Source organism: Cebidichthys violaceus, unplaced genomic scaffold (genome assembly GCF_023349555.1).
Source record: "Cebidichthys violaceus isolate CVI_PGR_0920_01 unplaced genomic scaffold, fCebVio1.0.p SCAF_15, whole genome shotgun sequence".
NCBI classification, from domain to species: domain Eukaryota; kingdom Metazoa; phylum Chordata; class Actinopteri; order Perciformes; family Stichaeidae; genus Cebidichthys; species Cebidichthys violaceus.
Window position 1 is genome coordinate 1,087,428 of NW_027176318.1, and position 22,093 is coordinate 1,109,520.

A 22,093-nucleotide genomic window follows, 5' to 3' on the forward strand; every position below is an offset into this window, starting at 1 on the left:
TTGAATTTACGTCCGTAACTGTACTTATATTTAGTTTTTCAAAGCAGAATCATGATCTTTTACTAAACATAACAATGTAGTTTGGTTTTGTTTCAAATCCTAATGTTAACCAGGTGAAGGAGAAAACTGTGGAGACCCCTGCTGAAGACTATCCACTATTGTTTTAAACTCCCCCCTCATTTCTGAAGCCCCTAAATTCTCAAGTTAGCTTCGGCCCTGCAAGGCTGAAGGTCTGTCCCACCATGGTCCTGTTCATAGCACTCCAAATTCTCATGACCTCAGCAATTAGCTGGAGAAAGAAGGGAGCTCCAAATGGATTATGGATAATATCTTCAAACTGCTTCCTTCATTTTTACGTTGAAACATATGAAATATTATTGATATGCAAGCTTCACGCTGGCTCACCTGCATTTGAAGCAGCTCAACATGGCATTCCAACCCCCATGGTTAATAAGAAGCTCCGCCACAGGCTGTTGGCTGTTGATGAAGGTCTTTACGTTTCCTGATGTAAAGTTTGATGTCTGGGAGGTCTCTCCTGGCAAAATCATCTGACAATCTTTCTTTATACTCGGCTCAGGAGAATGGAACACGTCTTTCTTACTTTAATCACTGCAGTGTGTGACGGATGACGCACCTGTAAGTGAAAGTAGAGGATGAACCACAGTACATACTTTTACTTCAATCTAAATATCTATTTAATCAAACCATCATTTTCAAATAATCACAGTGAGAGAAAATTAGAAACAAATTTGCTAATGCGATGTACATTTTTGGTGAAAAATATTACTTATGAGCTGTTTATCCAAGGTGCTTGGGAGTGTTATGTGTCTGTCGAACCTGCTGTTACAAAGCAACCAAAACCTGTGCGCTGCGACGATGATAATGATAAAGTTGCAGTAATTTAGAAGAAGGCCTCAGACTAAAGTATACAAAGTCAAAACAAAAATGAATGAATTTCCAGCACAGTAAATCCCCCACAGTGGCTTTACTGCTTGACCTGTTTTTGTGACCTTTCAACCGAATGCTGTGACTTCATTAGACAGAAAGGGTGACGTAAGTAAAATAGTACGTAGGGCAGATAGTAAAGCTCCAGGTAGTGTGAGTGTGAGAGTGACTTCTCCTTTATATATTTACCGTAGACTGATATTTACAGAAGGAAGAAAAGATATCTTCCAGCTCTGATTGAGTTGAAATATCTTTATTTGGGGCCTGAAAAAAAAAGGGCCCTTGGGAACACACCTCCTGCCTTTCACGTGTCTACATCGACAACTATGGATTTCAGGGCGCAAAAAACACGGCAAGCAAACGGCCCCTTGAGCGGATTACACCGTGGTCACTTAGCCAGTTCACCATAATGTACTAAATGAACATCATGCTGTAGTGAAGAAGACTGTAAACTAGAGATTGAGACCATAAACTCATGTTTACAATGTTTACTGAGGGAATAAATCAAGAGAGAAGTAGAGTCACTTTATCATAGACTTAAATACAACCAGAGGAGTCGCCCCCTGCTGGTCACTAGAGAGAATGCAAGTTTTAAGACACGCATTGGCTTCACTCTGCAGAACCGGTGGTTGCTGCCTGGTTGCAGTGCATATGTCTGCCTCTAGTGCTACTAGTGGTCATTAGAGGAACTTCAGCTCATGGTACTTGGCATCTCAACACACATTAGCGTCGCAATTCAACAAAGACATCAATAAAGTAAAGGTTACAAACACATGCTATCTTACATTAAAAGTCCCTCAGATCCCAAACGACAGTTTAACTTTGATCACAGCTGAATCACAAAGAGCACAACATTAAACCCAGCATGCTGCACTTCTGGCAACAGGCCAATCAGCGATGTCACAGCAGGTAGTTTCCATCAGCTGAACACCTGCTGTGACATCACCGGAGGTGAGCTCACGCCTTAATCTAACACCAGGATGCCTGACTATGTTGTTATGTACCCAGCTATAATATCAAGCCAGTCAAAAGTCTTTCTTTTTTTTACCAGGCTTGGTTGAAAACACCACAGGCTCATGAAAGCCATGAAAAAAATTCAAACCACATTTTATATTAACTGAGAACAGAAACGCAACTGGCCTCTCCTCTTTGTGGGCCCTGTCAGTTAACATTAAACTGATCCCAGAGAAAAACAAGCACAAATCAGATCTGGCTCAATTTGCCGACATGTTTGTGTGTGTGTGTGTGTGTGTGTGTGTGTGTGTGTGTGTGTGTGTGTGTGTGTGTGTGTTTATAAGGCAGCCTGATGAGTCCAAACAATAAATTAATCTTGCATCCATCTCCCAAAAGAGACGTGTTCCAACCTTTTATTCACAACATAGAGTTCAGATGAATCTTTATATCTTTATGATGATAAAGAAAAGTAGATTCGGCTTTGAACCTTTTACAGTCAACACTGTGGTCTACGTGTACAAAACATAAATATGACTTCAAATAAGTCCAGGGGTTTCTCCAGGAGAATGTCTCTACATGATGCTGTAAAGAGAATCCTGTACATCGTATCATATCAGTGCTGTTTGGACTGGTGACCGGTCCTTTCAGCAGCAGCAGGGGTCCTCCTCGTGGATTGGACCATTGTATCCAGACCATTGAAACCAGTGGGCTCAAAAACACATCCATCCTCACTGCTGCAACTTTGAATGACAGTAAACACAGCGTCTCTCTCCGGTCGACCTGATCTCATGGGAAGGCATAGGAACAGCACCACATTGAGCGAGTCATGATGACGCATTTGAAGCCACGTTGTTATCGTCAAATGGCCGTAGTGAGGTTTGGGCCACAAAACCACTTAGTAAGGTTTTTAGGAAAAACATCATGTTTGAGCTAAAAAAAAAAGTAAAACGTAAACAATGTAACATAAGTACAGGAAACACACCACTAACTTTAAAATAAGTGAACTACACCAGAACTCAGGTCTCCTGGTTAGAAGTCCTGTGTTCGTTCGTTTGTTTCCACCAGCCAGTCAAAGTCTTTCTCACATTTTTACACTACGTCACTTGATCTGAGCATATTCACACATGTGTGTTTACGGTCAATACAGACTACATGGTGTAAAATGAAACCCTGACAGAATGCATTATTGCATGCCCTGAGGGGAGACCGGGCTGCTCTGGTTGTCATGAACACACTTGCATGTTGCATGTACAACACATGTTCTGTCTTTACAGTTAATACAGGCATTCATGTAAGTACTATTGTAACCTTGTAACAACAAAGATATGAACACATCAATACATTTATATGAAGTAAATTATTAACTGGACACAATGACATTAGAAATCAAGAAGAAATGCCAAATCATTTCTACATTTACTCTAAAACAGCTGCTAGAGTAGAGTCTCTGCCTTTATGCCATCACCATTTCTATGTATTTATTCTTGATGCTGGTCATCGGTGCCACCAGGTCCGACTTTGTGCAAAACACAACGAACCAGAAACTCCTTGAGCTTGGACTCCAGTGAGGCCTCCAGCAGCAACCAGAGGTGGAGAGCTTCCCCTCGCTGCTCCACCGGTCCCCGCTGAGAGCCGACGCCGACGCCGACGCCACTGCTGCTGGACACCCAGGCAGTGCTGCTGGGTCGGCTGCAGGGAAGGGAGCCTCGGGAGAACCAGAACCAGGACTGAGCGGGGCAGACTGTCAGACCCCTGCTGCAGTAAAACGAGAGGTCCGAAACACTACAGGGACCGCCAAAAGTATAATACAAAGTAACAGCTTAAAGTCAGTCTTTACTTTAAAATCGTTGTTAACTCAGATTTCAATCTTCTTGACGAATTTTGACACTGAGTTGCCATAGACCAGATTGTTTATTCACACACTGCACTGAGCACTTTACGATCAGGAATCGTTGAATATATAATGCACTTCACAGAGGTGGTTGCCTCCTTTAGTAGCCAGGCAGCCCAGGTTATGTTTTAACTTCAGTATTTTGGGAAAGTTTGTTCAAATTCGAAATAAAAGGATGTTTCGTCTGTTGTATTCATTTCTTTGATTTGGCTCCCCCCGCTGGCCCTCTTTCCTTTGTGGCTCACCTTTGTAATCCCAAATGTGTTAGGCCTAATTGTAAATCCTGTGTAACATCTCTTTATGGTCTACTAGTTAAGACAGACCTTAAGCCACAGCTTACGTCTGACTGGTTTCAAGAAAGGGTTTAATGGCTGCTTTCCAACCCATCTAGACTCTCCTGACGTACTGAACATCATGTGGAAGGAGTGAACGTTCTGAGGCCCACATCTGCTGGTGTGTGTGTGTGGTATGCACGCTTAATAAATACCTCCTTACATGTGCGTGCAGCACTACAAAAAACAGCAATGTGGGCTGCACATATGTACACACACATGGCCCTCATTCGTACCGAGGCGACTGCTGGGATCAGAGGCTGTTTTCAGAGAGAAAACTATCAACTGTTACACCAGCGATGGCTTCAAAAAGCTGGAGGTGGTGGTTAACCTGCTCATTCGATAAGTCGGTGCATGCACAGGGCCGGTGTTGACCGTGTCCCCGACTAATGGCACCCTAACCTCTTGTGAAATTGTATTTCACATTGTTTTCTTTCTAGAGTAACGTTGTGGTTTCTCCCCTCTCACTTCAATGCAGTCTGAATCTTCATGGCACCAGCATCTTGCACATGCATGTTTCAAACCATCAGCAGCTAGCAGCGGTGGAAGAAGTACTCAGATCTTTTACTTCAGGAAAAGTATAAATACTACAGTTTAAACATACTCTGTTACAAGTGAAAGTCCTGCATTCAAAGTCTTACTCAAGTAAAAGTACCAGCGTCAAAACACATGTAAAGTACCAAAAGTAAAAGTACTCATTGTGCAGAAAGGCCCATTTCTAATGGAAATACATACAGTATAATAACTCCAGTACTTGAGTAAATGTACCACGGTACATACATAATAATTTGATTTACAGAGCAGCAGGTGTCTCAGATTAACGAGTGACCGTGTTAACTGCTGACTTTCAGCCATATGCCTCCGTGGTTGCTCAACTTAAGCCGATGGCTGCCGTAGATACTAAACACAGGTGAGTCTGTATTCTAAACTGATCGAAGGTGACTTGTAGCTCGTAATGTCTCTCTGGGGAAACGTCACATGCTAGGTTTCTCAAAAACATGTGTGTATCTGGTCACTACAGATGATGTATTTTAGATGTAGCGTATATCAAGTAACGCGTTTTTCCAGAGAGCTAACTAAAATTGATTTGTGGCAGCCCTCAACCTACTATACTGGTTCAGCTTTATCATAGCAGATGACATCAGCAGCCTGTCTGTTAGACATATCCAGTGTAGCAAATAGTACATCTAGCCGCAGAGTCCTTACCCTCTGTTTGAAAAACATCTATAAAAAGACACTTTTGAGGCCACAATTACCAGTTCTCTGCTCTGGATGTGGCTATATTTACCCTGCTACTGCATAAATATGGTGGACACAGCTGGATGCACGTCTTAGTGGAAAACAATCTAAGTTAATAGTGCGGTGTGTAGATTGTGGATGGTACAAGATGAATGCCTGTTGTATTTATGTCTTGCTTCTGGAACGGTTGCCCAATTTAGGAGGTGACTTTCACGATCACTTTTTGACTGCAATAAAACTCCTTGACTGCGGAATTCACTTTGAGTCATTAAGAGAAATTTGTGTAATTTTGTCTGTTTGTACAAGTTGCAGCCTCGAAGCAACATCGCCATTCATCTGGAGTCGAGTCTGTGTTCACCTAACAGAGTGAGTCCGACGCTCGCTCTCTCTTCATCTCCTTCTCTGAGGAAAATGTACGTGGCCCTTCAGCTGCCAAACGTTAGCTCATTTTCATTAGCTTAGCTTAGCTTAGCTTCTGTGTGTAGTGTGCTGTGGTGTCCAGTGGCTTTATCAGAGCTTGTTTGATGAAAGCAGCTGACTGTTACGGCCGTAAAACTAAGGAATTGAGCTGAAAGATGTTAAAAGTCTCTGAGGGACCTGCAGAGTTGGTAATGTGTTATGTATCACAAGTTATCCATTGTTCAGATAAAAAATATTGACTAGTGCAGCTTTCTGCAAGCGGCTGTATCTGCAACCCTTACATTCATCTGTATAGAGACATCTGCAGGAATTCAGAATATGCAGGACAAGATTTTTGATATCGGAAGTCTTTTGGTTTGCGTTTGTAGTTTGTTTGTTGTCTGAATGGTATTCACCAATCACGTTTGAGCGGGCTTTGGTTGCATGCAGGTAAATAGTCTGTGTGGAGAGGAAAAGAGGCGGATCACATTGGCTGAAATGCAATCTGGGAACCCACCGGCTACTGTCTGAAGATGATTTATGATTTATGTCCCCCCCGTAATGTCTGAAGCCCTGAACCCTCAGGGTCTAAACTAACTGGTGAAATGATAAAATACAAACAGAAATGAGTCAGCACTTTGTGGCGACATATCACATCGACATATCACATCACCTTGACGACACCCGCTTCCAACCTCTTTTTAATGCCTTTTTTTAAGTGTTTAATGTCACAAACCTATGAATTGTGGGTAATTCCCTCAGGCATAGTCTCAAGAAATGCAGACTTAACGGAAAGTGTGCATAAAAATGACGGCGAGAGAGAGAGCCCTCAGACAGTGTGACAGTGTGACAGTGGGCTCAGAGATTATGCTAACTTTGACAGTCTTCTACTCTTCTCGTGGTTTGTGGCCATCTCCTTTTTATTTTTTTGTTTTCCCTCAAATCAACAATAATTATGGTAAACAGCTGTGCCCATATTGTTGTTGCATTGCAACAGTTGCTGTGATGCTGCACCATTCCTCCTCAGCCAAACCCTGGTCCTCAGGGCTACCCTCCACGGACAGCACAGACACTGTAATTTCCAGCTAAAACTGGGATGATCCAAACCACAGAAGAAAAAAATCCCATTTTGAACAAATACTCAGTTTGTGGTGTGAAGCCCTTGCCGGAACGGCTTAACCCTGAAATAACCCAGAGACTCGATTTAGACAAATGTCTTTTTTCTCTCTTTGTTCTAGTGGAGGTCAGTGGGAGGTATGCAGGGTTTGGATGAGCAGAGACATTTTCATAAACCTTTAACTAGTATTTCAATAGAAAACTGTGCTTTGATGTTTCCATCTGAGTTGTGTTCATGTGGATTATGAAAGGGAGGTGTGACTAGGACCGGCGGTAAATCAAATGCATGCTGTCAACACCAATAGGAATGTTTTTTCAGTCACATCAGATGTCCGCGTAAACACAACGTTATGTAAGTCAGCATTCAGCCCAGTTCACTGGACTTAATGATGAAGCAACTGCATTTATACTGTTATATTTTGCGAATAAGATTAACACACTTTGATAAACTATAACAGAAATTGAGGATCAGCTAGAAGCAGTACAGAGGACCACACTGTATTGAAATTCAATAAATTGCTGAATAAATAATCAGGTAACAGCTTGAAATCAACTCAAACTGGGAAAGTGATTTGTCCTTCCAGCCCCCCTCCCCTCTCATCATCTGTCACTCATCATGACAAGCTGTCCGCTCTCAAACAGCTGCTCCTCTGAGGCGGAGGTAACGGGCAGCTGCAAAGCCTCTCCAGCGAGGAAGCTTGTCTTTGTGTTTCGTCAATCTGCTCATTGTTGTCCTTTGTTGTTGTTTCTGTGATTTTTTTATTTGTTTCTGGTCTGTGCATTCTGGATGTACCCATCAACACCAAAAAAAAAGACCCTGAGCAAATGATGATGACATTCGTTGTTGTGCTTTGTATAATGTTGCATGTGTATCTTTCAGTCTGCCCCTCTGTCCTTGTCTCCATGCATTTCTTAGGAACGACTCCATCCATCTACCAGATGCCCTCAGACTTTCCCACAGGTCCCAGTCGCTCCTACATCCACCTGCTCACCCGTTCCTCAATCCCCCTCAGTTAGTTGGACAAGCTTGACTAAAAGAAACATGGCGACGCCTGGTTCTGTTGAACTGTGTGTGTATTAGAATAGTTTCTTCAAGAAGCCAACAGCAAGGACTTAAGTATGTGATATATTAACAACGGTATAAAGTTACTAAAGTAACTTTTTACATTGGAAAGCTAGACGTCATAAATAACGTAGCCTAGAGTATTATATAACAAAGGAACTAAATCAGATGAAATCCTCCAGCTTCACCAGAAACTCCTTCAGCTCAGACTCCAGAGGGGCCTCCAGCAATCGACCAGCCCGCCTCGGACAGACCCAGATCTGGCTTTGCTGCCGCCTTCGACCTGTAGGCAGAGCTCCGGTGGGAAGATGGCAGCTCAACACCCGGTAGCAGCATCTTCTTCGCCCAGGGGCAGAGCTTCTCCTCGCTACTCCTCCGGTCCTCGCTGGGAGCCAACACCGACACCACGCTGCTGGAGACCCAGGCCGTCTTGCTGGGCATGCTGGAGAAAAGGGATGCAAGGAAGAATCAGAACAGACTGCACAGGGCAGACTGAGCATGAGAAATGAGAGGTTTTCCTACGGGAGTTTGGTGCCCAGAAACACGACCAATTTTGTCTGCAAGGACCGCCAAAATCAACACCAAATGAAAGTTCCTCGTAGTAAATGTGACTACATACAATGTAATGTGGTCGTGAAGATTGTGACACCAACGTAAGGTGGCTGACATATGAATGTTACCTTTGAACAGACGAAGCATATCTAAGTATAAAGGGAGCTGCGTTATTGAAAATAACAGTGTTGAACCTGCCTGGCACCTTTTCCTGTTCGCCCATTTGACTCTCATTTACTTCTATTTGGACTTGCTATGCAAGTAAACTTATGAATTCTGGCATTCACGCTGCCAAAATGCAGGCCATTACTCATTTTCTTCCACTATTGTGCTCCTTCAGTATTTCAGAGCCCTTTCTAAAGGGCCAGCCTGTGTAAATACAGAATCCGGTTTCTCCAGGAGACAAGCTTGTTCCCTCATGTGTCTGATTACAGCCAGAGTGTGGGGGTTAACAAAAACAGATGAAAAGACAAACTGAAGGAAGGGAACATCTCAAAAACAGCGAGCTAATAAATAACACATTCATCAACAGCTCAGTGCCAGCTGTGGATTCACTGGAATTAATCAGGGGCACAAAGCATGCAGAAACAAAGTCTGCGATACAGGCTAGAATCAGGCCTGTTATCCTTCAACTAGATCCCACTGAGTTTACAGACTGGTTCCACACAGCAAGATATATATATACATATATACCTATATATACGCCTGATCAGGTGACATTACGTAACCTACAGTAGATGCGGTGACCAGTAGCTCCCATCATTTTCGCTAATTCAAACATTTCTTTGTTATTACTGGAGCATGTATGGCCTATGACGGAGATACACTCATCAACATCGGAGGTTGTGAACAATACCCTTTGTCTGTACCAAAACATTTAAACTTGAGTGTTTTCTGTGAGGATTTCCACTTTGGAATTGTTTTTGTTGTTTAATCAGAATTGCTGCTGTCACATCCTGATGCACAGTTCATGTGCTTAATTGCATCTTGCCAGACAAGTATCCCTTGGAATTATGTTCATATTCAATAGAATGCAAGATTCATATTCAGTGCCAAAGTTTAGCGTCGGTGCAGTCTGAATTCACCTGAGTTTAGTCCCAAGTAAAGATCAACAAGTCCTAAGTCAACACGGGTAAGTCCTAAGTGAAGACTAATATGTCTTAAGTCAACATGGGTAAGTCCTAAGTGAAGACTAACAAGTCCTAAGTCAACATGGGTAAGTCCCAAGTGAAGACTAACAAGTCCTAAGTCAACATGGGTAAGTCCCAAGTGAAGACTAACAAGTCCTAAGTCAACATGGGTAAGTCCCAAGTGAAGACTAACAAGTCCTAAGTCAACATGGGTAAGTCCCAAGCGAAGACTAACAAGTCCTAAGTCAACATGGGTAAGTCCTAAGTGAAGACTAACAAGTCCTAAGTCAACATGGGTAAGTCCCAAGTGAAGACTAACAAGTCCTAAGTCAACATGGGTAAGTCCCAAGCGAAGACTAACAAGTCCTAAGTCAACATGGGTAAGTCCTAAGTGAAGACTAACAAGTCCTAAGTCAACATGGGTAAGTCCTAAGTGAAGACTAACAAGTCCTAAGTCAACATGGGTAAGTCCCAAGCGAAGACTAACAAGTCCTAAGTCAACATGGGTAAGTCCTAAGTGAAGACTAACAAGTCCTAAGTCAACATGGGTAAGTCCTAAGTGAAGACTAACAAGTCCTAAGTCAACATGGGTAAGTCCCAAGCGAAGACTAACAAGTCCTAAGTCAACATGGGTAAGTCCTAAGTGAAGACTAACAAGTCCTAAGTCAACATGGGTAAGTCCTAAGTGAAGACTAACAAGTCTTAAGTCAACATGGGTAAGTCCTAAGTGAAGACTAACAAGTCTTAAGTCAACATGGGTAAGTCCTAAGTGAAGACTAACAAGTCCTAAGTCAACATGGGTAAGTCCCAAGTGAAGACTAACAAGTCCTAAGTCAACATGGGTAAGTCCTAAGTGAAGACTAACAAGTCCTAAGTCAACATGGGTAAGTCCCAAGCGAAGACTAACAAGTCCTAAGTCAACATGGGTAAGTCCTAAGTGAAGACTAACAAGTCCTAAGTCAACATGGGTAAGTCCTAAGTGAAGACTAACAAGTCCTAAGTCAACATGGGTAAGTCCCAAGCGAAGACTAACAAGTCCTAAGTCAACATGGGTAAGTCCTAAGTGAAGACTAACAAGTCCTAAGTCAACATGGGTAAGTCCTAAGTGAAGACTAACAAGTCCTAAGTCAACATGGGTAAGTCCTAAGTGAAGACTAACAAGTCCTAAGTCAACATGGGTAAGTCCCAAGCGAAGACTAACAAGTCCTAAGTCAACATGGGTAAGTCCTAAGTGAAGACTAACAAGTCCTAAGTCAACATGGGTAAGTCCTAAGTGAAGACTAACAAGTCCTAAGTCAACATGGGTAAGTCCCAAGCGAAGACTAACAAGTCCTAAGTCAACATGGGTAAGTCCTAAGTGAAGACTAACAAGTCCTAAGTCAACATGGGTAAGTCCTAAGTGAAGACTAACAAGTCTTAAGTCAACATGGGTAAGTCCTAAGTGAAGACTAACAAGTCTTAAGTCAACATGGGTAAGTCCTAAGTGAAGACTAACAAGTCCTAAGTCAACATGGGTAAGTCCCAAGTGAAGACTAACAAGTCCTAAGTCAACATGGGTAAGTCCTAAGTGAAGACTAACAAGTCCTAAGTCAACATGGGTAAGTCCCAAGCGAAGACTAACAAGTCCTAAGTCAACATGGGTAAGTCCTAAGTGAAGACTAACAAGTCCACACGGTGTGTATAGTCACCACACTCATGGCTGGCTTTAAACTGTACTGTATTGTAACAGGTGCATTTATGTTCCTTCTCTTCTAAAACCCGTAGAGAATGCTTCACAACACTGAATGAAAGCATATGGAGCGTCCCACAGGCAGACGGCAGCTGTATGTGTGAGTGAACACAGTGTGTGTGTGTGTGTGTGTGTGTGTGTGTGTGTGTGTGTGTGCGTGTGTGTGTGTATGTGTGTGGGTTGAGGGGAATTATAAAAAACTTTGACTACAATAACATCACAGCAATATGTAACACAGCTGTGGGGAAATCACAATCAGACATGGAACCATGAGAATATATATTCACAAATAGATTTAATGGGCTGCACCTCCACTTTACAACCCCTTGACACACACACACACACACACACACACACACACACACACACACACACACACGTGACACACACGTTTAGTGGATTTCCGTCAGATCTCGAGAGGGTCTTTTAGGCAAAGTGGCAACCATAGATACTAGTTTCATTCCTGACAGATTCTTGCTGTGTGTGTCTTGTATATGTGCCGGGGTTCCGGAAACAATTAGGAAACTCTTCCGCCTCAATATGTTCAACATGAACGAAGCGACCTGCGTGATGAGCCAGGTTTTAATCAGTGAGCCTGACATTGCGTTTCACATACTTTTAATGAATTGCAGCCTTGGAGGTTTTCCGGGTTTTCAGTTCTGTGATTGAAATGTTCAGTCACTCAAAGTCTAGGTATGATGAAAACTTCAACTGTTTGGTGTTGAAACGGTTCTTGTAGTAGATAGCATTTATCTTGAATACCAGAAGTCTTTAACAAACAGCTTCACCGCGTCCCACTCGACCGCTGCTGTGGTTGGAGTTTCATTCCAGGCGCACCGAGAACTCAGATTAATTACACACACAAACAATGAATAGAGCCAAACACAAAGCCTCGAGGTTCAGTCTGTTGTCAGTGTGGGTGTTCTCAACCACAAAGGTACAAAAGCACAATAGAGCTATGAATTGCAAGCATTTTGAACTTTGTGGAAAATTCTCATAAAAGTAGAAAAATACAAACAATTAATGTTTAACAAGGTGATAAACTCTGGGATAAAACTCATGGAATGTGTTGATCAGCTGTGGTCACCTCATTGATTCACTGTAAATGTGAATATTTCTACAGAGCAATATCCAGTTATAAGGACCTTTAACCTTTTAATGGTCTCATCTAGTAAAAGAAAAAGCAATGGACCCAATATCATTATTGTTCATTTGAATAATTCTGTACTGCTTTTGTCTTTTTTATGTATTTCTTAGTTTCCCGGGGCACTAACAACAACAACAACAACAACAACAAAAGAAAGAAGAAGAAGAAGCACATGGAATGACAATGGATGAGCATTAGAAAAAAAAAACATGAGAAAGATTAAATACAAATCAAAACTAACCTGCTTTTCATGAAACAGCGTCAACAAACCTATAATATACAATGAGTAGTACCACCTTAAGACCATGAATCCAGAGGTAAATGATGATAACAGACAATAAGAATTACTTCAACTGTTTCAGCTGCAGTTAGAATACATTTAATTCAGGTACAAACAGTGAACATTGAGATGAGGTTACCTGGTGTTCACCTGAACAATAAACCGGACCGGACAGAAAACACAGATGCTCTACAGTGAAGGGTTTTGGAGGGAGACCTCCTGAGGGCCTTGTTGGACTCTGTGGAGCATCGGCCCTAATGTGTGAAGTGATCTGCTGGCTCCCCGGTCCGGTGGAGCTGGTGGGAGAAAGGAGAATGATGGCTAAGCTATCATCCCTGATGGGGAACACCTCCTAACCCATGCAGGACACTCTGACAGTAGCACAGTACTGTCTCCTTCAGTGACAGGCTGCTTCACCTGCAGTGTGTTAGCCGCACAAGAAACTCATTCATCTCAATATCAATTTATACCACTGTGCAATACCAATATTCTACACAATATCAACCTTTCATATTTCATATGTTCAATATTACAACCTCAGTCATTCAGTCAGTCTACGATTATATATATTTTTTACTGTTTACTTACTAATTTATTGTACTTGTTTAGTTTTTTACTGATGAAATATGGCTTTATTGGTATAACAGTAAAAACAAAACAATGTTGCCAGAGCATCAAAATACAAAAGTACACAATAATATTAATATGAACATTAACTCCACATTTTTATATAATGATAGGGGTTATCTTATCTTATCTTAAAATACAGTAATTCTTTGACAAGATGTAAACTTCAGACGGGGTTTGGCGCCCTCTAGTGGACAAACACCGCTACCACAGGACGAACCGCGTTTTGTAACTCCTGCAGTGATTTGCGTCATATATAAAAAAGACATGGATTTGGTATTAGTACTAAAAAAGTACTGTACATTTTAATCCAGTAATCAGGATATAGAATTATGACTTCATGATATTAGACTGTTAGACTCTAATAAAATAACCATTTGGGGCCTATTAGGGCTGGTGTATGAAAGGAGAGTTTCATATTTCGTTCCCACAAGTATGTGCTACCTTTGTAATGCATTTATGTATTTTATTGTAACAGACTCAGGGTCCAGATAAAAGACATTTTATAAACAAAAGGACAATGACATGATGTTTTAAATAGAGTAAAAATCAGTGTCCTACAAAGAGACAACTACAATGTGTCCGCAGCTGAGACTGGCAGCTTGCAGTAGCTGTATGATACATACACTTTAACATGAGATGTCAGTTTGTAACCACAATGTCTCTTGTGTTTCTGTGGTTCAACCCCAGGAACAGCAGAGCGGTGTGCAAAGCGCTCTGAACACCTTCAACCTAAACTTAGGATCATGCAGCAGAGCTAAATGTATCCTCGTCATCCGTTATTCTGTAGCCCAATAAAATGTCCAAGATTATGTTATCTTATTACACACACTGAAATGATTACCAGTCTATTCTAAAGACAGGACATTCACACACATGTCCTCTTTGGTTGTACAGAGCATGACAACACTCACTGGCTTTATATTCGATACAACCACAAGTAAAAGCAGATGGACACAATACTAGAAACACCACAGTCTCAAAACACAATATTGAATATTGACAACTATCCTCATATATTACATATGAGGAAGAAGACTATTGCGTTGTTGTTATTGTATTGCTATGTAATGATGCAGCTCGTGTTATATCGCCCACATGTTACCGAATGTAGCGTGATGACGTATTTGGTTTACGTTCTGCACACGTAACGCACAGCAGCGTGTCCTGCTCGTTGACATTGGGATAGCAAGCCGACACCAGAGCGCCTCTGTGCTGACTTCTCTTACCGGTAAGTCAGGTGTTTCTCTCGCCGTTGTTCTGTTCGCTCCATGCTGTAGATAATGCGATTAGACAGAGAGGAAAAGAGGCAACCTGGACGTATTGTTAACGTGCTTTGTTTAAAGGACGTTAAAGTGAAAATAGGACTGTAAACATGTCGGCTAACGTTAGCATAGCTGCTAGGTAGCTAACGATACATGAAAGTAGCTAAGTTAGCGAGTAACTGTTACTAGTACCAATCGCCTGATTGTCAGACTGATTTGCTGTTTCGTTTCACTTCATTATGTCATTGTATTCGAATTCATGGGAGATGTTGGGGGGGGGGGACCAGGCTACTAGCTAGCGGTACTACGTTAGCTTTGATGCTAACATTCATCGTGAGGTTAATCAAGGATAACTTCTGGTAGGATCACATGTCAGGCTGTTCAGCCATTCTGACGGTTCATTTTAATGTGTTACGTAAGTTGGCCATTGGATTTAACCAAAACATATTCCTTCGACTGAACTACTTCACGTTCATCCTGATGTATATTATTCTCTTGAGCGTAAAGGCACTTTGCTCTGATAACTGTAGACCTAACGTTAGCTCTCATCGTCTGAAGTGCCTTACGTCGCGTCAAATCATTCTTTACATGTCTGCCTCCATCGATGTGGCTACAATGGCTGATTGATCAGACACGTTACAGTGTGTAATGCAGGTTGGACAAGGTGTCTCTGTTTCCCTGGAGTCCTTGACGTTGGGACATTGGGAGGATGTCAAAGCAAACAGCCAGCTCAGTGCGGGACTGTGTCTGACTCACGGTGCTACAGACTACATCCAGTGAGCTAGCTCCTGTGATTAGCCTACCACTAGTTACCCATACCATTACATTTGACATTAAGAGTGTTCACTGTGTGTGTGTGTGTGTGTGTGTGTGTGTGTGTGTGTGTCCACATCTGACAGGGCAGGATGGGAGCCTCTTTGTCCACACCTGCTGCTCCTACAGTCCGGGCAGAGGCCATGATGGCCGCCCCCCCTCAGGGCTGCCCCATGCACCAAGAAGCCCAGCCTGTCAAAGGTGCTAACATAACATTGTCTATTTTATAACTACAGTTGTTTTGTTTTGTTTTTTTCCCAATATTTGGTGAAATGATGTTAACATGTTGCAATGTCTTTGTGTCTGCTTCTCTTAGTGTCTCCACCTGCGGAGTGTCCCATGCATCAAGCTCAGCCTGTGAAAGGTATCACTATTAACGTCACTATTAATGCTGGCCTATTTTATTATATTTATATATTTGATCATTTGTGACATCCCAGTACCGCTATACAACTCGGGGATCGGCGGTAACGGTTGCCAGGATGCAGACACTTCTTTTCAACCTTTTGTATTGTTGACGGTTTTAAGCGACTACTGTCCAGCGGTTGGTGCCCGCTGTGCCTCGATCACGTTCTCTTGTTTCCCGTAGCGTCTCCCCCGGCCGAGTGTCCGATGCACCAAGCGGCAGCAGGTCCAGCTCACCAGGACCGGGCCTATGACTTTGTGCAGTGTCCCATGAAAGCTGCAGAAGCCACGAACAGTGACATCGACCCAGCAAACATGGTAACTGCACCGCCTACGTGGAGCAACGGAGGGAGTGGGTGCTGGGTGGACAGCAGGGAGCGATAGTATGAAAGCCAAGCTGAACTGGACTGAACCGTCTTTTCACTAAAGCACCATTTAACAAAACAATAAGCCAAGGTTCACCGTCTTGGAGAGATGAGCTATGGATAGCATCTGTAGTGCTGAACCACCGTGTGAGTGGGTGTGTGTGTGTGTGTGGTGTGGTGTGGTGTGGTGTGGTGTGGTGTCGCTGAGCTGTCTCTCCTGCCCGTGTGTGCAGATGCCTCCTCCTAACCAAGTACCGGCTCAAGACCAGCCCTTCGCCCTCCCCCTGGCCAGAGAGGAGTCCACCATTCCCCGTCACAACACGGAAAAGAACTGGGTTTACCCGTCTGAGCAGATGTTCTGGAACGCCATGCTGCGGAAAGGGTCAGTCCACACCGCGTTCCTTCTGTACGCCAGTTCATCACCGGACACACCGTGTGCAGCAATGTAGCACCGGTCGTTTTGGGTTTTCCAGCATGTAACATCCCCTCATACTCTTTATCAGAGACCCACGTTTATGTCTCCCCAGGCTGGCAATGAGAGTAATTCAATATAGTTTTGATTCTGAATTTGAATGGCACGAACATTGTCTGATGACAAAAGTCTGCAGGTGTGCTCGTCACATCCCCCCCGACCAGAGCAGCGCTCTCACTCTCTTTATCACTTCAATCCTCCCTTTTCTATCTGGAGCATTCACTCCAGACTTCTGCCCTCCTCTCAACTCCTGCCGTCATTTATGTAGTCTCCCCCTTCCTGTCTGTCGCATCGCTGATAATAATCAATCAATATTAAAGTGATTTCCACGTTCAGAGCTAAGTGTAATTCTTGAACGTGACGTGCTTCAGGTTTAAAATGTAAGGGTTGCAGACATTACGAGTGCATAAAATAGATATTAACTTCTGGGTTATTCTACCTATTGCCTCGTTTGCAGCGTCAGTGTTGTTCCTACTGTCATCATTGTCTTAAATTCCCCATAGCTCTCCATTATAACAACATGTTCCTCTTGATGGAAGTAGGCGGCACGTGATTGGTTGGTTGCTTTAGTGTGGTAGAAGAGTGAAATGATGCCACGGTTCTTAATGTGATTTAACGGTCAGCCTTGTTCGCTCTGCAGGTGGCGCTGGCGTGAAGATGACCTCGGCGCTCAAGATATGACCAACATCATAAAAATCCACAACACGAACAACGAGCAGGCCTGGCAGGAGATCCTGAAGTGGGAGGCGCTGCACGCAGGGTGAGTTCACCGACCGTACAGATGTGCAGCTTTCCCTTCATCTGAGACCAATTCTTATTTTGTTCAGATATATATATATATATATATATATCTGATTTTTGTTGTGATAGTTTTACCTGTCTTACACTGCTGTTATTAGAGGACTGTGTCTTGTGGTGTCCTGCAGTGAATGTCCGTGTGGACCGACCCTGAAGAGGTTCGGCGGTAAAGCCAAAGAGTTCTCACCGAGGGCTCGCTTCCGCCACTGGATGGGGTGAGCTCCTTCACACACAACCTGCCGTCCATCGACGGACTGCTCTCTGTTATCAGTGTAGCGTCGCAATCTGCCGATGTCAAATTTCTCAAAGTTGTCAGCAGCAGCAAAAGGCAAAGAACCCCACATGTGCTCAGGGCTGCAGTGAGGACCCTGAGTACTGATGCTGTTTATCATCAGCCTGACCAGGAGGACCTGCTGTTGTTTTCACTCGTTAGTCTATGTGGATGCATGTTCAAAGAAAGTGAGACATTGTGTAAACAGTGCATCATTAGACATAGTTCAGTGTAGAGACGTTGGTTTGTTCGACTTATAATGTGGCCTTTTATTTACTTCTTAACCTAGAATCATAATTGCACCCGTAAGACTGAAACAAGAGAGTAGGTTCAGCCGCTGCTCTGGATGCATGTCGGGCTCAGAATGGTCTGATGCTGCTTTTAAGGGACAATTCACCCCAAAATTCAAAGTTGTTAGTAGTTGCCTTCTCTCCAATGTAATGGGATTATTTGGCACTCAGCTTGTGGTGCCAAAAACAACAAGGTCTCTTTCCAGAAATCATGACCTGATAGTAAAGATAATCCACAGACCTTGTTGTGAGCAGTGTGGTGTAGGAACTATTCTCTTCCTGCTGAACTACCACCACCATCCAGATTGATTAAAACACACTGAAATGAGATGCTGCTTGTATTTCATCCTCAATGGATTCCTCTCTTCTCCTCCTCCTCCTCCTCCTCCTCCTCCTCCTCCTCCTCATTAGCTATGAGCTGCCTTTCGACCGCCACGACTGGATCATCGACCGCTGTGGGAGGGAGGTGCGCTACGTCATCGACTACTACGACGGAGAAATCAACAAGGAGAACTACCAGTTCTCCATCCTGGACGTGCGCCCCGCCTTCGACTCATTAGGCGCCGTCTGGGACCGCATGAAGGTGACCTGGTGGCGCTGGACCTCCTAAAAAGGGACTCGGGACACCTACACACACACACACACACACACACACACACACACACACACAGAGAGACACAGACACACACATTTATATATACATGGACTGTGAAACTGGCGTTCCTAATTTCAGCTCTGTACAAGATTTGTGGTGCTGTGCTAAGAAAACATAAGCAGAACTCCTGAAGACAAATAAATGACTTGGTGTTTGCAGAACGTCTCAGTTAGGTTGCATGAAGCTTCATCTGCTCATCATATTGATTTCAGAGGAAAATCTTCCTTTAGGTTAGTGTCTCACTCTGCTCACCGTCATGAGACGCTCCGTCTGCTGTGGCCACGCCTGAGAAAATAACCCTGATGATGTCGTCGCTGGTCTCAGCTCAGGCCCACGGAATTGTGTGTTGCATTATGGGAATTGTAGGATCCGGCGTTTTAGGGTCTCAGTGGGGGCTAAAAGTCAGCATACATGTCCCCGAAAATCTTCTGTTGTCTTTGAAAATAATTTCCACGTTCTCCTATCTATTTTATTTTGGATACATATTTGATATGTATGTATCACTGAGGAGGTCCTGGAGAGGAGAGGGAACCCTGGTTGTGGTCACACTAGTTTATGCTTCAAAGCGGCTCATATTCTTCATCAGGTGTTGATGAATCATTTCATCTAAAGTCTGTGTGTCGGCGTGTTGCCTGTATGTGGTGGTTGAGGGACAGTACTGCCATACACAGCATTCTCCATGCAGACCGAGAGCTCAGTGAAACCCGGTGGATTCTCCTCTGATCCATGCCGTCATTCTTTACTGGAGCACAGCGATGAGGACAGTGCGCATTGGTTGGGGTTTATAGTTCTATTTTTTTTAAAAAGGACCAGGATGGACAAGAGGCTTGTTATTAGATCAGCTGGACAACAGTAGCTTGTTCGGAGGTAGCGCCGCTGACCAGTCCGCTTACTTCATATACTGTAATACTTCACTATTCATCAGTGCTAAAGCTCTTAAGTAACTTTAAAGTCGCTTTCTATCTGGTTTAATGACTTTGAATCTGCTTTTCACGGTGTAACATTTCGTGTGACTTCAGCTTATCAAATGTAGTTATTTATATTTATTGATTAATGAATGCGTAGATTTCTGAGGGCATAATCTTGGTGCTTAAGAAGTTCTTGTAAGTAGCTCTGTTGGTCAACTAAACAATAAAGCTGCTCATCTTCTGCCTCTGACTCGTATGTGCCTTTCTACTGGAAACCATGGGGGAAAAAAAACCCCCACATTGGAAAGGTGTACCGTGTTGAGTTCAGGTGCTCTTCGTGTGCGGGAATAAATCCATCTAAATACACAGTAAAGACACAAGCTGGAAGAAGGGCGCTAAGGGTCGAGACCAAACCGGCACACAGAGCCACAGGCCTCCCTGTCCAAGCAGGGCATATTCAGCACCATCTGCTGGACACAATGCATCATTACAGTGGCTTAAAATACACCGGGTGGCCCTCGGTGTTTAGTCTCTGCTCAGCTGCCTAACGAGCTAAACCAGGATTTATCACCTTCTTAAAGACGAGCTCAGATGTGAATACAGTCCCGTCTGGTTTATTATCCAGGACTTTAAAACACAGACATGAGACGTCGAGCGCCGACCACATCGTTTCCCACCGAAGACAAAATTGAGATGTTCACAGCCGCAGAGCGTGACAATATAACGATGATGATAGTTAAATCACAGCAAGATAAAGAAACCCACCGCCATGAACAAAGCAGAAGACTCACAGCGACCTGGTTTGGAGCACAGGTGAGCTCAGACTCAAGTCAACTTGTAGAATGTGGTTTGGTGAAGTGCTGAAGTGTAACGGACATGTGCAAGAGGCCACGTCTGTCAGCAGACATGGAATATAGTGATCGAAATAGCTCAACGCTTATGACACAGACGCTGGTCTCCTGATTACAAGTCCTGTGTGTGTGTTTGAGTCAACCGCCCAGAGTCGTCTCTCTCACTTTTTACACCTCGGTACTCGTTGCACGCCGAATGACTTCCACGCCATTTGCTGGTTTCCACAGTAGCCCGGAACGAAAGCCAAACACCGGCCTTCAGCGCTTGGAAAGGGAGGAGTGAGCGGAGGGGTAATCGTGCCACCAAATCCTACACCCTGTCCCCTTTCACTCACGCATCATGAAGGAACCCTGAGATTCCAAGACAATCGGACCAAATGAGAGAAACGGCCGCGGTGATGAGAGGGTGACTGTTCCTGGTCAGATGTAAATGTGGACTTGAAAACTATCTAGTGTGTAGGGACACGTTTCCACGGGAGTGTGGCTCAGACACATTTCAGGGGAAATGAGCTAAGATTTGATGAAGTAAGACCGGTTCAACTCCTCATTTAGCCCTGTAGTCAGGGGCTGATTCACATTTTTCATCCACACATTGATGCAGTTTTGAAGCTGAACACAAGAGGGAGGTGTTTCACTAGAATTGACACGTTTGATCTGTAGGGGAACGGTGCAATAAAACATCCCACAGGAACAAAAAAAGTACATGTTCTGCCACGGTTCTCCCTCTGGTTCTCTCATTTGGTTTGTGTGTTAATCTTCAGCATCGAGGTTCCACTAACGGACAGTTTTTCAGAGTGGTTCATTCTGTGAGGCATGGTATACATACAGGCCTACATACCATTAATATGTCTTGTTTTTTGGCCCTATTTTGTGCAGTACAGCTGATATAGAAGAGCATTCATTTCGATCTGTCAGATGTGCTCCTCGTTCATTCATTTTCTCACGTATGGTGCTTGCAGGTAGACCCAAAAGCAGAGACAGCAACAGGCAGGAAGTAAAGAATGAACTACCTTTTCTCAAGCTAGGAGCACAGCGTACATACGCCAGGAAGCAAAGGCAACGCTGTGATTGGGCGACAGGATGAGGAAGACATGCAGCAAGCACAGGAAGCTCAAAACACAAAACCTCACAGAAAACAGTGGGCGTGTTTGAGGGTGGACATAGTAATGATGACAGAGAAGCCCTAAAAACAACTGAAAGCACCGTGGAGTCCGACAGAAGAGTCCACTCAGACACTTCATGTGCTACTGCATGTCTTCATGGTCAATACAATAAGAGGTAAATGGACTGAAGGCTACTTATTGCTTTGGGTTCTCTGTGTGTCGTCCCACTCCAGGTCTTTCTCTGTCTGTGTTTTTGACTCTTCTTGCTTTTTCGTGGACTGAAACGGTCATCGGTCACGGGCCAAAGAGAACCCGATGACGTCTCTGGTTAGAGTCCCGGCTCAGACCAGGTATGGAGTGTGGACTGGCAGCTGGAGGGATGCCAGTTTACCTCCTCGGCACTGCGTGGTTGCCCTTGAGCAAACTGCTGGAGGTGCTCATCTTAGCATCGCTCCACATCTGATGGATGTGTGTGAATATGTGTGTATCTATG

At 43.7% G+C, this 22,093-nt stretch overlaps 1 protein-coding gene across 1 annotated transcript; it reads left to right on the forward strand.

Moving 5' to 3' along the window:
* The first annotated feature begins 14,576 nt into the window (after positions 1 to 14,576).
* On the forward strand, positions 14,577 to 19,889 carry hccsb (holocytochrome c synthase b). Its single transcript, XM_068709596.1, has 8 exons — positions 14,577 to 14,635; positions 15,569 to 15,683; positions 15,799 to 15,846; positions 16,072 to 16,205; positions 16,486 to 16,634; positions 17,365 to 17,484; positions 17,651 to 17,737; positions 18,495 to 19,889. Exons 2-8 carry the CDS (start codon positions 15,575 to 15,577, stop codon positions 18,691 to 18,693), a joined length of 846 nt encoding a protein of 281 aa, XP_068565697.1. The 5' UTR covers positions 14,577 to 14,635; positions 15,569 to 15,574; the 3' UTR covers positions 18,694 to 19,889.
* The last annotated feature ends 2,204 nt before the right edge of the window (positions 19,890 to 22,093 follow it).

What these genes read in the sequence shown, in the direction of transcription:
- hccsb (XM_068709596.1), top strand. Translation starts at nt 15,575, where the DNA reads ATGGGAGCCTCTTTGTCCACACCTGCTGCTCCTACAGTCCGGGCAGAG. An exon ending in TCAAGCTCAGCCTGTGAAAG is followed by an intron (nt 15,847 to 16,071) that starts GTATCACTATTA and finishes TGTTTCCCGTAG; the next exon opens with CGTCTCCCCCGGCCGAGTGT. An exon ending in AACGCCATGCTGCGGAAAGG is followed by an intron (nt 16,635 to 17,364) that starts GTCAGTCCACAC and finishes TTCGCTCTGCAG; the next exon opens with GTGGCGCTGGCGTGAAGATG.